This window comes from Corvus kubaryi, unplaced genomic scaffold (genome assembly GCF_017639235.1).
Source record: "Corvus kubaryi isolate FWS band 111438036 unplaced genomic scaffold, C.kubaryi_AGA036_p1.0 37272, whole genome shotgun sequence".
NCBI lineage: Eukaryota > Metazoa > Chordata > Aves > Passeriformes > Corvidae > Corvus > Corvus kubaryi.
The window spans coordinates 2,232,328-2,244,322 of NW_024581084.1; the positions used below are offsets into that span (position 1 = coordinate 2,232,328).

Here is an 11,995-nt window from a genome sequence, read left to right on the forward strand (position 1 = left end):
TCCTCTCCTCTCCTCTCCTCTCCTCTCCTCTCCTCTCCACGCATGTCACTGCGCTGAGGTTGGAATTGTGTGGAGGAACTGTGGGAATGCCGTGGGGAGCAGTCTCCTTGGTTTTCCTGTGCTAACTGTCCCTCTGGCACTCTGTGCAGATTATCCTGTGGATTGGGCTGGGAATGCTGGTGATCAGCACGTACACCACTCTGTCTGCCACTGAGGACACCCCTGTGAGGATGGAAGCAGTGGGCTTGGAGCACCTGGACAGAGAGGAGAACAGAATTGACCAGGATTCGGTCAAACTTCCAGGTATGTGCTTGCTTGGAGTTGGGTTTCCCAGCCCTGTTCCCAGCTTCACTTCTTAAAAAGAAGGAGAAGGGTTTTGGTTTTTTTTAAGTGTGGCAGAAGCAGGGTAATTTCCAGGCAGCTCCGTACGTCTTCCCAGATTCCTGGGGCCTTTTCCAAAGAAAAGCTGCACTTTTGTCTGCAGGAAAAGCCCGCTGTGACCTCCAGTGGTACCTTGTGACAGTGGTTCTTTTGGGAAGGGAAAGGTGGGGTGCAGGCCTGGGATCCCCTGGAGGGTCAGAGCAGGGATCCCCATTTGGGATGAACACAGTGCCCGCCTGGCCCAGCGGGACTGTTCTCCCCCTGTGCCACCCCAAGGACCAGCCATCCATCACCCTCAAAGGTACAGGAATTTATGGGAACTGCCTCTTTTTTTGGTGCTGAGGATATAAATTTGGACTCGGCTTTCGCTCTGACAAAGCCTGTGATTATGCCTCAGCTTTGTTTACTGGTTCCTGTTATTTATTATTTGTTTGCTGGGGCTGCTGATGGAATTACGGCCGCTCCTCCCTTTCCCAGCTGCTCCGGAGCGAGGCCGGGGCGCGCAGGTGCCGCCTGACCCCGCGCTGCCCCTCGGCCCTGCCGCGTCCTGTTCCTTCGGTTCAGTTTTGTTTCCTTCTGCTCCTGTGGGGTTTTTTTTGTTCTTTGGAGGCCTTGAAATATCCTCGCGGAGATTGAGAGCGGAAGGGAGAAAGGGGCTGGCTCTTCTGGAGATTATCCTCCCTCCTCGTTCTTGGCCGGGTTCCTGCCCGGCAGCTTGGAGCGTCTCCCACACCGGTGCTGCTGCCGATAACATTCACTCTGGGGTTGCTCCGTGGTGGAGTTTACTTGTGGTTTACTGGTGGCTTACTCAAGGCTGTGTGTGCCTTCCCGGGCATGTGGATGCCAGTGAACTCCGAGCAAAAGATGCTCCCAATCCCTTAATGGAGCCCTCAGCAGGGCCGGGAGGAGGGATGTGATTGAATTCTTCCGTCTTGGTTAATTTTGGAGCAGTAATGGCCAAAGAACAGCTGCTCCTTTCAGGAGGAATCGCTAATGACACGTGTTCTGACTGGGAAAATAAAAAATCCCATAAAGCACGTTGTCCGCTGGAGTTTGCTGAATCTTCTCCCCTTCTCGGCGTGAGCCGGGCCGGCGGAGCGGGATGCCAGGCTCTGATCATCCGAGCGATCCCGGAGCCCGCCGGCAGCAGCTCTGAGTGCTGCTGGATTAAATAATCCCACCCGGGAGGAAGGCGGGTTTAGTGCTCCCGGGTCATAAACTTCCCAGGGAGGAGCCGTGCGGCTCCGAGGGAAAGCTCAGCTGTCCCCCGAGGTCCCTTTGGCAGTGGGGGCTCCATCCCCGGGGAGGAGGAAGAGGGGGGAGATGGAGCCGGGCAGAGAAGGGGGACAGGGACCTGCAGGGTGGACATGGGGCTGCCCCGGGAGAGCCGCCGCTGCGGTTCCTTGGATCTGTGCCTCCCTGTGCCTCTGCAGGATGACGGCTTGACTAGCAATGAGAGGCGTTAAATGGTGCCCTTCATCCCCCGCCGCGGCTCCCCCTCGTCCTCACCCGCCTTGTTTTGCAGAGCAGGAGCCTGGAACGCGCCGCAGCAGCTGCATCCTGTCCTTCCAGGGGCGCAGGATGCGGGCTGGGCCGCCCCCGGCACCTGGGTGCCCTCCGGATGGGCCGTATTCCGCACTCAGGGCTGCAGGTGGGTGCTCAGCCCCTTCCCCAGGGCACGGGCTGCCTTGTGCCCCTTCCCTGGCTGCAGGGTGGTGCTGCAGGCTCCTTTCCTGGCTGGAGGGTGCTGCTCCCAGCCCTTTTCTTGGCTGGAGGGTTCTTCCAGACCCCTTCTCCCAGGTTCAAGGTGCCTCCGTGCCTCTGGGACAGGGTGCTCAGCCCCTTCCCTGGGCACAGGGGTTGCTCCGTGCCCTTTCCCGAGCTGCCCCATCCAAGGCAAACTGCAGGGCCTTTCCCCAGCGCTGCCTTCCCCGCCTGCCTCCCGCCTGTCAGCGTGTGAGAGGAGTTTTATTGGCCTCTTTGATGTTGTGGAGCCCAGAACTGGAGAGACTTTCATTAAAGCCCTGCCCCGTGGGCCTGGGGATTATGAATATTAGAACATTGGCCTTTTATGTGAACACGTATTGACCAGCAGCCTCGGAATCGTGTTTTTCCTAACGACACCCAAGTGCCCATTACAGCCCCAGCCTGTGGTGCTGGAGGTTTTACTGTCAGCAGCTCTTCGGGAAAGGGATAAAACCCCTTCCAGCCCCGTCCTGCCGCTCCGCGCCGCGGCTGCGCCTCTGTTAAAAGGTTGCTAAGCTGCCTCTGAAAGCTCAGGAAGGCAATTATCCATTTAAAAAAAAAAAAAAAAAGCTAATTAGGCAATTTCTCTCCGTATTTAAAGCACCCTCGAGGGTCTCGGGGGGGATTAAGATTTTGTAATATTTTTCAGCTCCTTACTTGATCGTTGCTGCTTCATCTTCTCCCTGGCGTTGTGCAGTGTTGGGTAACAAAGCCCTGATTCAGGCTCCTTGTGCAAGAGCCCTTTTCCCGGTGTGCCGGGCACCGTGCTCCAGCCATCCCGGTGTCCTGTGGGATGGGCTGGGCTGTGTTACATGGATCGGGGCAAAATTTGGGGTTGCGTTTGGTGCGTGGCATCCCTGCATCCTCCATCCCCACATCCGTGTGCTTGCCCCCTAAAAGCGACCTGCCCGAGCCAGGCTGGGTTCCTGCCGGCACTCCCGGCCAGAGCAGTCCTGGAGATGTGTGGAACGTGGCTCCTGCATCCTGCTTAGCTGCAGGAACAGCTTGGCTCCGTGGCGGCTCTCCCTGGTGCTTTGTGCGAGCGAGCTTTTAATAGTGCCTGTGACACAGAAAAGGAACCAGCAGCCTCTGGTAATTTGGGTTGGTTTTTACTGCTGGTGCGTCAGGAGACAACTGTGAACTAATTTCAGGGATGCCATTCCATAACCTTGTGAAATCTGGACCCGTTTCGGGGGGAGCGAGGGCTCCTGGAGGCGCAGCTGGGCCGGGGGCTCCCCGGGGAGGGCCTGTCCCTGCCCTGCTCCGGGTGCTCGGCGCGTCCGAGGGCAGCGTTTGCCCCCAGCCCTCTGCCCCGCTTGTTCGGCTCCGTTTTCCTTGGCAGGAGCTCCTGGATCTTGCTCCATATCATGCGATGAAGGAATTTGAGCAGATCTGGAGCTGCACTGGCACGAGCAGGTCCTGAACCCCGCGTCCCTGGTCAGCCCTGGGGTGACGCTCTGGAGTGGGTGGTGTGTCCCGGAGCTCCCTGTGCTGTCCCTAAGGCTCCCCTGGATTGGGGGCAAGCACAGCGGGGCCCATCCTGCTGCCTCGGCCCAGGGCAGGGGCTGTGGAGGCACATTTCGGCTCCGAGAGGCTGGAAAAGCGTGTGAGGAGGGATTTAGTGCCTGCCTGGGACCATTGCAACGATCCGAACCAGGAGTGGGGGGAGAAGGGAAGCTTTTAGGTTGCTAATCATGAAATTTTATGGCAGCCTAGAGAGGCTGTTGGCAAACCACAACACACCCAGGCACGCACACACACAAATCAGCTGCAGGACGCCCCGGCTTCCCCTTGTGTGAGCGGAGCTGCCGGAGAGCCGGGGGGTCAGAGCGAACCCTCCCAGTGCTGCCTCACACCCCGGCCTCTCCTTGGGAGCCAAAAAGCTTTTACAGCCTCTCAGGCCTTGCCTGTAAAGTCCAAGGCCGCTCATAAAACATGATGAGGCGCAGCGTTGCTGGAAGATGCTCCAAAGGGACCTGGAGGGCAACAAGACAGGCAGAGCCTGAGCAAAACTGTTCCCTGCAAAGTACCCGGAGCCCCGGATGGATTTCCAGGCAGCCCAAGAGGTTGTTAATTCACGCCCTGATGATGAACTTAATTTTGTCTCCCACTGAGCAAATGACGGCTTAGAGGCAGCTTGGCCTTATTGCGGTGTGGAGACTTTTAGGTTTGTGTTTTGTTTGTGTTTTGGGCTTTTCCTGCATTGTTTGCAGAGTGGGGAACGTGCCTCTGCCTGATTTATGATGGAAGCTGCCAGGGACACTCCCGGAGCAGAGCGCGGCCTCCCCCGGCCCCTCGGGCTGCCCTGGGCCCGCGGGGGGTTCACCTGCTGCTCTGGGCAGGGGAGCTGCTGGGTTTAACTCCTCCTGTTCCTGCCTGCAAGGAAACCTTCCTCCCTTCTTCCTTCTTATTTCCTCCCCTCTTCCTTTTTATTTCCCCCTCTTTCCTTTTTATTTCCCCTTGAACATCATCTCGCTGCCTCGGCTCGTCGTTCCCATCTGCTGTGGGAACAGCCCTGTCTGTGTCGGGGTTCTCTGGATCTCCGATCCTCTCCGACCAGAGCCATCTCCCGCCTCCATGAACCAATTAATGACAAACTTTCCTCCAATAGAGTAAATAATTTCTTGCATTGGGGCCAGGATTGAGCTGGGAACATCCGCAGCCGTGCCGAGCGTTCCCCTCCCCGGCCTCGGCCTCCCGCTTCCCAGGGCCCCCGGCCAGGGCTGGGCACTGGTTCCTGCAGCCCAGTTTTTCCTGAAAAGGAGGAGTGTCCTGCCCTGACTTGCTGAACCCTGGGAAGTCCCTCAATGGAGAGGGGGACCCTTGGGTACTAGACTTGAATTTCTCAGAAAATCCAAGTCCTTTTCGCCTCCCACCATCATTCCCGAAGCAAAGGAACGTGGAAAGCCGGCCAGCCCCACACACATCCCTCCTCTGGGCGTGGAGCTCCGGGCTGGAGTCCGGGTTTCTGGAGAGGCTCAAGGTCCTGCTGGCACAGATCCCTCTGGGCCAGGAGTTTGTACTTAATTTTTTGTGAATTTTTGTTGTTCTCCCCCCACCCCCCCCCCCCACCCCAGCTCGGGCAAGGCCCACGCAGCTAAAGTTGTGGCAATCCCTTCTTTCCCATGAGTTCATCTCGTAATAAATCGCACCAGCCCTGCGGAGGGGGAGGAGAAAATGGAAAGATGTTTATAGAATTAATTCCCCAAAGGAAATCACACAGGGGAGGGCGAAGGGGGAAGAGTCGGGAATTTTTTTTTCAGAGGATAGAATTTATTTTTTTTTTTAAGTTTTTTGGATGGAAAAAAATCTGCAGAACAACTTCACTGCTGGGAAACAATTCGATTTCCTTCTCTGCTGCTCTCCACAGGAAGAGTTCACTCCCTGTGTGGGTTTTCTGCCACGCTGTGGGTGGAAGGGACCCTTCCCATTCCATGGAATGTGCAAAAGATTCCATGTGGAATACGCTGGTCATACCAGTGCTGAACACAGTGACTGGTTTGACTGGGATGTGTCTTCCAGAAACATTCCATCTCTTTGAGGGCAAGGTGGGGGGAAACTCCCCCATCTCCCTCAGGAGTTTCTCCTAATTAATGCCTGTTTAATCCCCCTCTTCAAAACTTCTGCGGGAAAAGGAAACCTCCCCACCCCTCCTCCGAGAGGCGTCTGAAGGGCTGTGGGAACACTCCGGCACTAAAAGGGGGGAAAAATCAAAATAAGAGCGGTTTTAAGATGTTTCACAGCATACAGCAGCGGGGGAGTGGGACTGGGCTGGACCCCAGCTCGGGTTCTGGTGTTGGGGGGTCCGGGGCTGGATCCCAGCTCTGTCTCTTCCAATGCCGGAGGATCCGGGTCTGGATTCCGGCTCGGTGTCTCCTGGAGCCGGGGGTCCGGGGCAGGGAGCCGGGGGGATGCTACCATCTGGTGGCACTGGCTCGCAGCAGCAGCCGGCTCCATCCCGGCTCCATCCCGGCTCCATCCCAGCCACGCTTCCCTGCCGGCAGCTCCATGAAAACCCACTACAGGGAAAACACCAGCTGACCCCGGAACAAAAGCTCCCCCAGCCCCACCGTGCTAAGGCTGGAGGGAAACCAGTGGCTGGGCTGGGTGGGTGAAGGGGGCTGGGACAGACACGGAGACTCTCCGATCCCAGACCTCATCCCTGTCCCCATCCGGTGTTTGCAGAGCAGAACCCGGTGGTGGAGGAGCCTGAGGATGACCGTGATAAACCCAAAGTGCCCGAGGAGAAGGAGGAGATGGAGCAGCCACAGATCAAGGTGCCTGTGCAGGTCGCCAAGAGGGAGGAGGAGAGAGGAAAGGTGGAAGAGAAAGTGCAGCTGGACCGTCCCGATCAAGGTAAAGGTGATCCTGGGAAAGGGGGCTGGGTTGGGAGCTGGGGGTGTGAGCTGTGGGACTGTTTCAGATACAGATCCTGAACTCTGCTCCTTACCCTCCTCCCCTCAGTCCACTTCCGAGGTGGTATTGGTGGATTGAAGGTGATTTAGTGTCTGATGCTCTGGAGGCTTGTTGGGAATGTGGCCTCCAGATGAGGGAGAGAAGGCAGGGCTGGACAAGGGCAGCATGGAGCTGGGTGTACTGGGTGTACTGGGTGTACTGGGAACCTGCTGCCTCTGACCCTGCCTGTCCACCCAGGGATTGCCCTGCCTGTGGGGGAAGCTCATCGCCACGAGCCCCCAGTCCCACATGATGAGGTGGTCGTGGACATGGGGCGGGAGCGGGAGGAATCCAACGAGAACAAGGTGGCTCCCGGAGGAGCCAAGGACCATCTGCTGGAGGAGCCAGCCAGGCTGAAGTCCCAGAAGGAGGCACCGGGCCCAAAACAAGGGAAGGAAGTGGTTGCCGAGAACCAGCAGCGGGGAGGGACTGCCGGGCCCGTCCCAAATCTGCAGAAGGTCCCGGAGGCAGCGGTGCAGCAGGGTGGAAGGCCGCCCTACAAGGATCTGGAGCCAGGGAAAGCCAGGCTGGAAGGCAAGGCACAGGTGGCCGTGCCAGACAGTGACACCGCCGAGGCTGCTGACCGGGACAAGTCACAGCTCCAGCTCCCCAGGAAAGCAGAGGAGGCTGAAAAGTCCATGGAGAAGGAAGCAGACCCTGGTAAGCTCCTTCCACGTCAGTTCATCTGAGCAAGCTCTTCTGGGCCTGTAATCCCCCTGGAGACGGGACAATTTGGTCATTCCCATCTCCATCCCAGTGCTTCCTTTTAACTCCACGAGTGGAGCACGTGAGTGTGCACAGCCCCTCCGGCAGCTGCTGCGGGAAAGGAGGAATCTGGTGGCTTTGACAGCTACTGCAAGAGCTGTCAAACAGTTGTTCGCTACCCGCCAGAATGTCAGGTGCCGTGCTGTTCCTGCACGGCTCCCAAATCACCGGGGACACGGAGCCGGGAGATCTTGACAGGGAACACATTGCCAAGTGCCCATCTAAAAGCCAGTTAGAGCTGTTCTTGCATGTTAATTGGCTGAGGTAGTTAGTGCTGGCTCGCTGCCACCAGGCATGGGATTGTTAAATATTGGGTTTATTACTTCCCTCGCAGCCGTCGGGTTGGATACAAATGGTGCCGGACGACGCGGAGGCGTTTTAGGGAACATCTGCACTGACAGCAAAGCTCTGTCGTCCTTTGTAGGTGAAAAGCAGGAGCTGCCCCTCCCAGAGAGAGCAGAACCGCTGGAGAACCGCAACACTGAGGAGAAACAGGAGAAAGTGGAGACCAAGCTGGGGGGTGAGCGTGTGTCCCAGAGCGTGTGGGGACGGGGGCACCCGGATCCCCCTGGATCCCTCTCTTTTGCAGGACAGTGTCTTGAGGCCACAGTCCCTGCTACAGTGGCAGCAGGTGGTGCCTGTCCCACCTCTGGCACACCTGGCAGGGCTACTTGGGGACCTGAATCATGCTGGCACCTGGGCCCGGCTGCTCCCTGGTGTCAGAGCCCTGGGAAGAGGGAGACAGGAGTGAAACTGCTCCAGCAGCATGGTGGGAGGGGCGTGGGCCGGGGCACATGGGGACACCTGAGGACATCACAGGGAAAAGCCCAGTCTGCTCCTTCCCCTCAAGGCTCCGGCTGCTCTGTCCCTGGGGCGTTGGAGCTGGAGCTGCAAAGCCCTTCCTCAGGCTAAGCTCCTCCCTCCAACCTCTGCCTGGCAAGGGGGGGTTGGAGCCTGAGCTTGGACTTGTGTGCAAGGCCCTTGCTCTCATGCCATCCTCTTCCAGCTTCCTTCTCTGTCTTCTGGCAGGGTTTGTGGAGTCGGATCTTCCTGCCAAGGAGAGCCCCTGCAGCCCATCCAGAGCTGACATGATTTCTGAGGGCTTTGGGTCACAGAGGTTTTATTTCCTCTCTCTTTTTCCCCTTTTCCAGAAGCAGGGCCAGCAAAACTGCTGGACCACAATGTGCTGCTGCAGGTGATCAAGGAGCAGCAGGTGCAGCACAAGCAGCTCCTGGACCAGCAGGCAAAGCTGCTGGCGGTGATCGAGGAGCAGCACAAGGAGATCCACCAGCAGCGGCAGGAGGAGGGGGCAGAGGAGAAGCCAAAGCCAGGTAAGGACATGGCTGGGGAGCAGGACGCCTCTGTGGGGTGCTCAGGGCTCAGAGCGTCTCTAAAATCAGGCTGGGAGAGATCTGCATTCCTTTGGCACATGGCAAAGTCCACTGCACAGCTATTTCTGGCTTCGGAGGTGGGGATGCAGCCCCAAGCATAGGGATAACGCCCCACAGCTCTGCTCGTCCTCCCGTGTGGCCTCATCTCGTGTTGCACAGAATGTGGTGGCAGGAGAAGGGAATGTCCTGAGCAAACCCTTTTCCATGTTGGTTTGTCCTGCAGCGGAAGCGCAGCCGGAGCCTGCCGTGCCCCTGTCCAGGAGCAGGGAGGACGAGGGGCTCGGAGCCAAGGGAGACACAGCCGGGAAGCCGCTGAGCAAGGAGCAGACAGAGCAGCGCCCGGGCCAGCAGCCCCCTGATTCCACCAAGCAGCAGAGGGACATTGTGGGGAGGCTGGAAGAGGCTGGGCACAGGCGTGACATTCCTGTGGTGCCTCCCAAGGAGTGGAAGGTGCCGCTGCAGGAGAATGACAGAGCTGTTAAGAATCCTGCGGAGAACCGGGATCCCTTCCACGGGGATGCCCAGCGTGTTCCAGCAGCCAGAAATCACCTGGAGAAAAAGCCCTTGGCAGAGGATTTGGGAGGAGAACGTGAAGCCAAAGCTGGAAGAGATGTCCACGAGAAGAAGAATTTCCTGAAAGCCGTGGAAGCAGCTACAGCTCCCATCCAAAGAGAACAGCCGGGGGCTGCCAAAGTTCAGGGAGTAGCAGGAAAGAGTTTGGAAAGAGACTCAGGAATAGACCTTAAAGCCAAAGCTCTGAGTCAGGTGGAGCCCAAGGACCTGGCAGTGGTGCCGGACTCTTCCAGTAACAGGAATGTGGCAGTGAGGGAGCAGCACCCCCGGGAGCGGGAGCGGCGGAGAGGGGCGGAGGCCGAGGGAGCGGGCGGGCTGCAGCGGGGCCCGCCTGGCCATGGGCACGGGCAGGAGGAGGATCCCCGGGAGGAGCCGCGGGGCCGGCAGGGCCGTGGGGATGGGGGTCCCTCCAACGGCGCCGACAGGAAACCCGGCCCTCAGGATGCTCCAGCGCCGAAGCTCGAGAACAGAGCGGCCACCCCCGGGGATCCGCAGCAGCCGGAGCGCGACGTCAAACCCAACCGGGACCTGAAGCTGCAGGGGGGCCTGGACCTGCGCCGCAGGAGACGGGACCTGCTGCCTCCCGACCAGGAGGAGGAGGAGGAGGAGGAGGAGGAGGAGGCGGCGGCTGCCCCGGGAGCCGGGGGGGTCCTGATCGGCCTGAACCCCCTCCCCGATGTGAAGGTGAACGACCTGCGGAGCGCGCTGGAGACGCGGCTGAGCCGGGTGGCCGAGGGCGCACAGCACCTGGTGCGCAGCCGCCACATCCAGCAGGTGACACAGGACAGGAGCCCATGACGTGGCTGTGGCCGTGCTCCACAGGGAAGGCTCAGGCTCACCAGTGGATTTTGGGCCGTTGCTCAGGCATGGAGAGATCTAAGCCAGCAGCACTTTGCTGGACGCAGCGCTCGGATCCACAGGATCTCCTTGGATCCCTGAGCACCATCCTGGGGGCTTCCACAGCGGCACCCCCAGCGTGTGCCTGCGGGTGGCCGAGGGGATGGCGACACTGGAAGCGACATTCCTGCTGTCCCCTGCCTTCCAGAGCTGCCATCCACCTCGGCTCCCTGCCAGGCCGCTGCTCCAAGGGCTCCAAGGACCTTTTCCAGCATCTCATCCATATCAAATTGCCTTCTCCAACCATCTCCCAACTCCTCTCAGAACCGGGAAGGGGCTCCATCGCCCTGGCTGTGCCGAGGGGACCTGGGATCCACACCTCGGGAAGGACTTTACCCCAGAGAGCCGTGAGCTGAGGACCAGCGGAGCCAATGCTCCAGTGTTGCATCGGGAGCAGAGCCTCACGTGTTTGGGACACAGTGGTGGTTTAGGAACCTCATTTAGTAGAAATTCTGCCTTAACCGGGCACAACTCCTGCCGTTGTGCTGCCTCTCTCCCAGGGATGGGATTTCTTGGCCACGCACTGGAATCACACGGAGCTCTGCTCTCGCTGCCCTCCCCGGGTGCTCCTCTCCGTGCTCTCCAGCTCCACTTCCCCTCTCCAAAGTGCTTTAAGAAGCTCAACTTCCCCCCCGACCCTTCCCAACCCAGCTTGATTCTTCTGCTGGAGGTGAGTAGTTTGGGAACAAACGTGGCAGAGCCAGGTGGATCCAGGGGCTCGGCTCATGCACACCTACCTCTTCCTGTGTTCCGTGTGCTCTTCCCAGCCTCCCCCCACCCTGTTCTGCATCCAGACAGCTCCCTGCTCCACCTCTGGAAATTTGTTTGGTGAGTGAGGAAGGGAAGAGCTTCCCCAAGAGCTCTGTGTTGTTTCAGGCTCCCAGTGATTCATCCCGTGGGTTTTTTGGGTTTTGTGTTTTTACATCCTGACCGGTGAATGTACGGAATCCAGTCCCAAAGCTCTCCCTAGACGGGCTGAGAATTTCCAGCCTGGAGCCCTCAGACCTCATCACTGTGGTGGGTTTTATTTCCCGACCTCCAAATGTCTTTGGCGACCTCGAGTCTGTGTCCAGTGGGACCCTGCAGAGCTGGGACAGGGTGGGACTGCCCCTGCCTGGTGCTCCCACGATGTCACAACCCAGAGCCACAGGGAAGCGGCCTCGGGAGTCCTTTGGGAAGAGCCCCTGGAACACTGTGGCCTTAAACCCCCTGAACATCCCAACGAGCTTCTCCATTAACGCTGTCGTCAAGCACAAGCACCACGGCCGAGAGCCCCGGAGCCACTCCAAGAGGCAGGGATGGGCTCTGGAGCTCGGCTCCAGGTCTGCCCTGGGGAGATGGATCCGGGCTGTGGCACCAAGCAGCCTTCCTGAAGTGAGAGGGAGCCAGAGCCCGATCGGCTCCTTCATCCCCTTTGCCGCCGGCTCCTGCCCCGCGGGGTCAGACCCGCCTGTTTGTTGTTCTCCGTGTGAACATGAGGGACCAAAGATGCTCCTGACATTCCTGCTCGTGGGAATGGCGTGGGCACCCCGAGCTGGGCTGGAAGCTGGCGGGAGCTGCCTTGTCCCGCCGGGAACGGCTCCCCCGGGGCGGGTGGAACGCTGGGAGGGAAAGCCCGGAGCGCGGGCTGAGCCCATCAATAAAATAAGCTGAAGCATTCTGATCTGAATTCCTCTTTTTTAATAAATAAAAATCGATCTGTGACCCTCACCCAGCCCGGGGCTGGAGCCGGGGAGCGGGTGGCAGCCGGGGAGGCCGCGGGGGCTCCGTCATTTGAGGACAAACCG

General features: G+C 59.0%; 1 protein-coding gene across 1 annotated transcript in view; it reads left to right on the forward strand.

The window, feature by feature from the left end:
• The window catches only part of SLC38A10 (solute carrier family 38 member 10), a 30,704-nt gene extending 18,833 nt beyond the window's left edge, over window positions 1-11,871 (forward strand). Inside the window, exons 11-16 of the mRNA XM_042025541.1 lie at window positions 150-303; window positions 6,313-6,483; window positions 6,781-7,242; window positions 7,772-7,867; window positions 8,499-8,678; window positions 8,962-11,871. Coding sequence (XP_041881475.1) covers window positions 150-303; window positions 6,313-6,483; window positions 6,781-7,242; window positions 7,772-7,867; window positions 8,499-8,678; window positions 8,962-10,109 — 2,211 coding nt within the window. The 3' untranslated portion in view covers window positions 10,110-11,871. The remainder of the gene's footprint in view (window positions 1-149; window positions 304-6,312; window positions 6,484-6,780; window positions 7,243-7,771; window positions 7,868-8,498; window positions 8,679-8,961) is intronic.
• The last annotated feature ends 124 nt before the right edge of the window (window positions 11,872-11,995 follow it).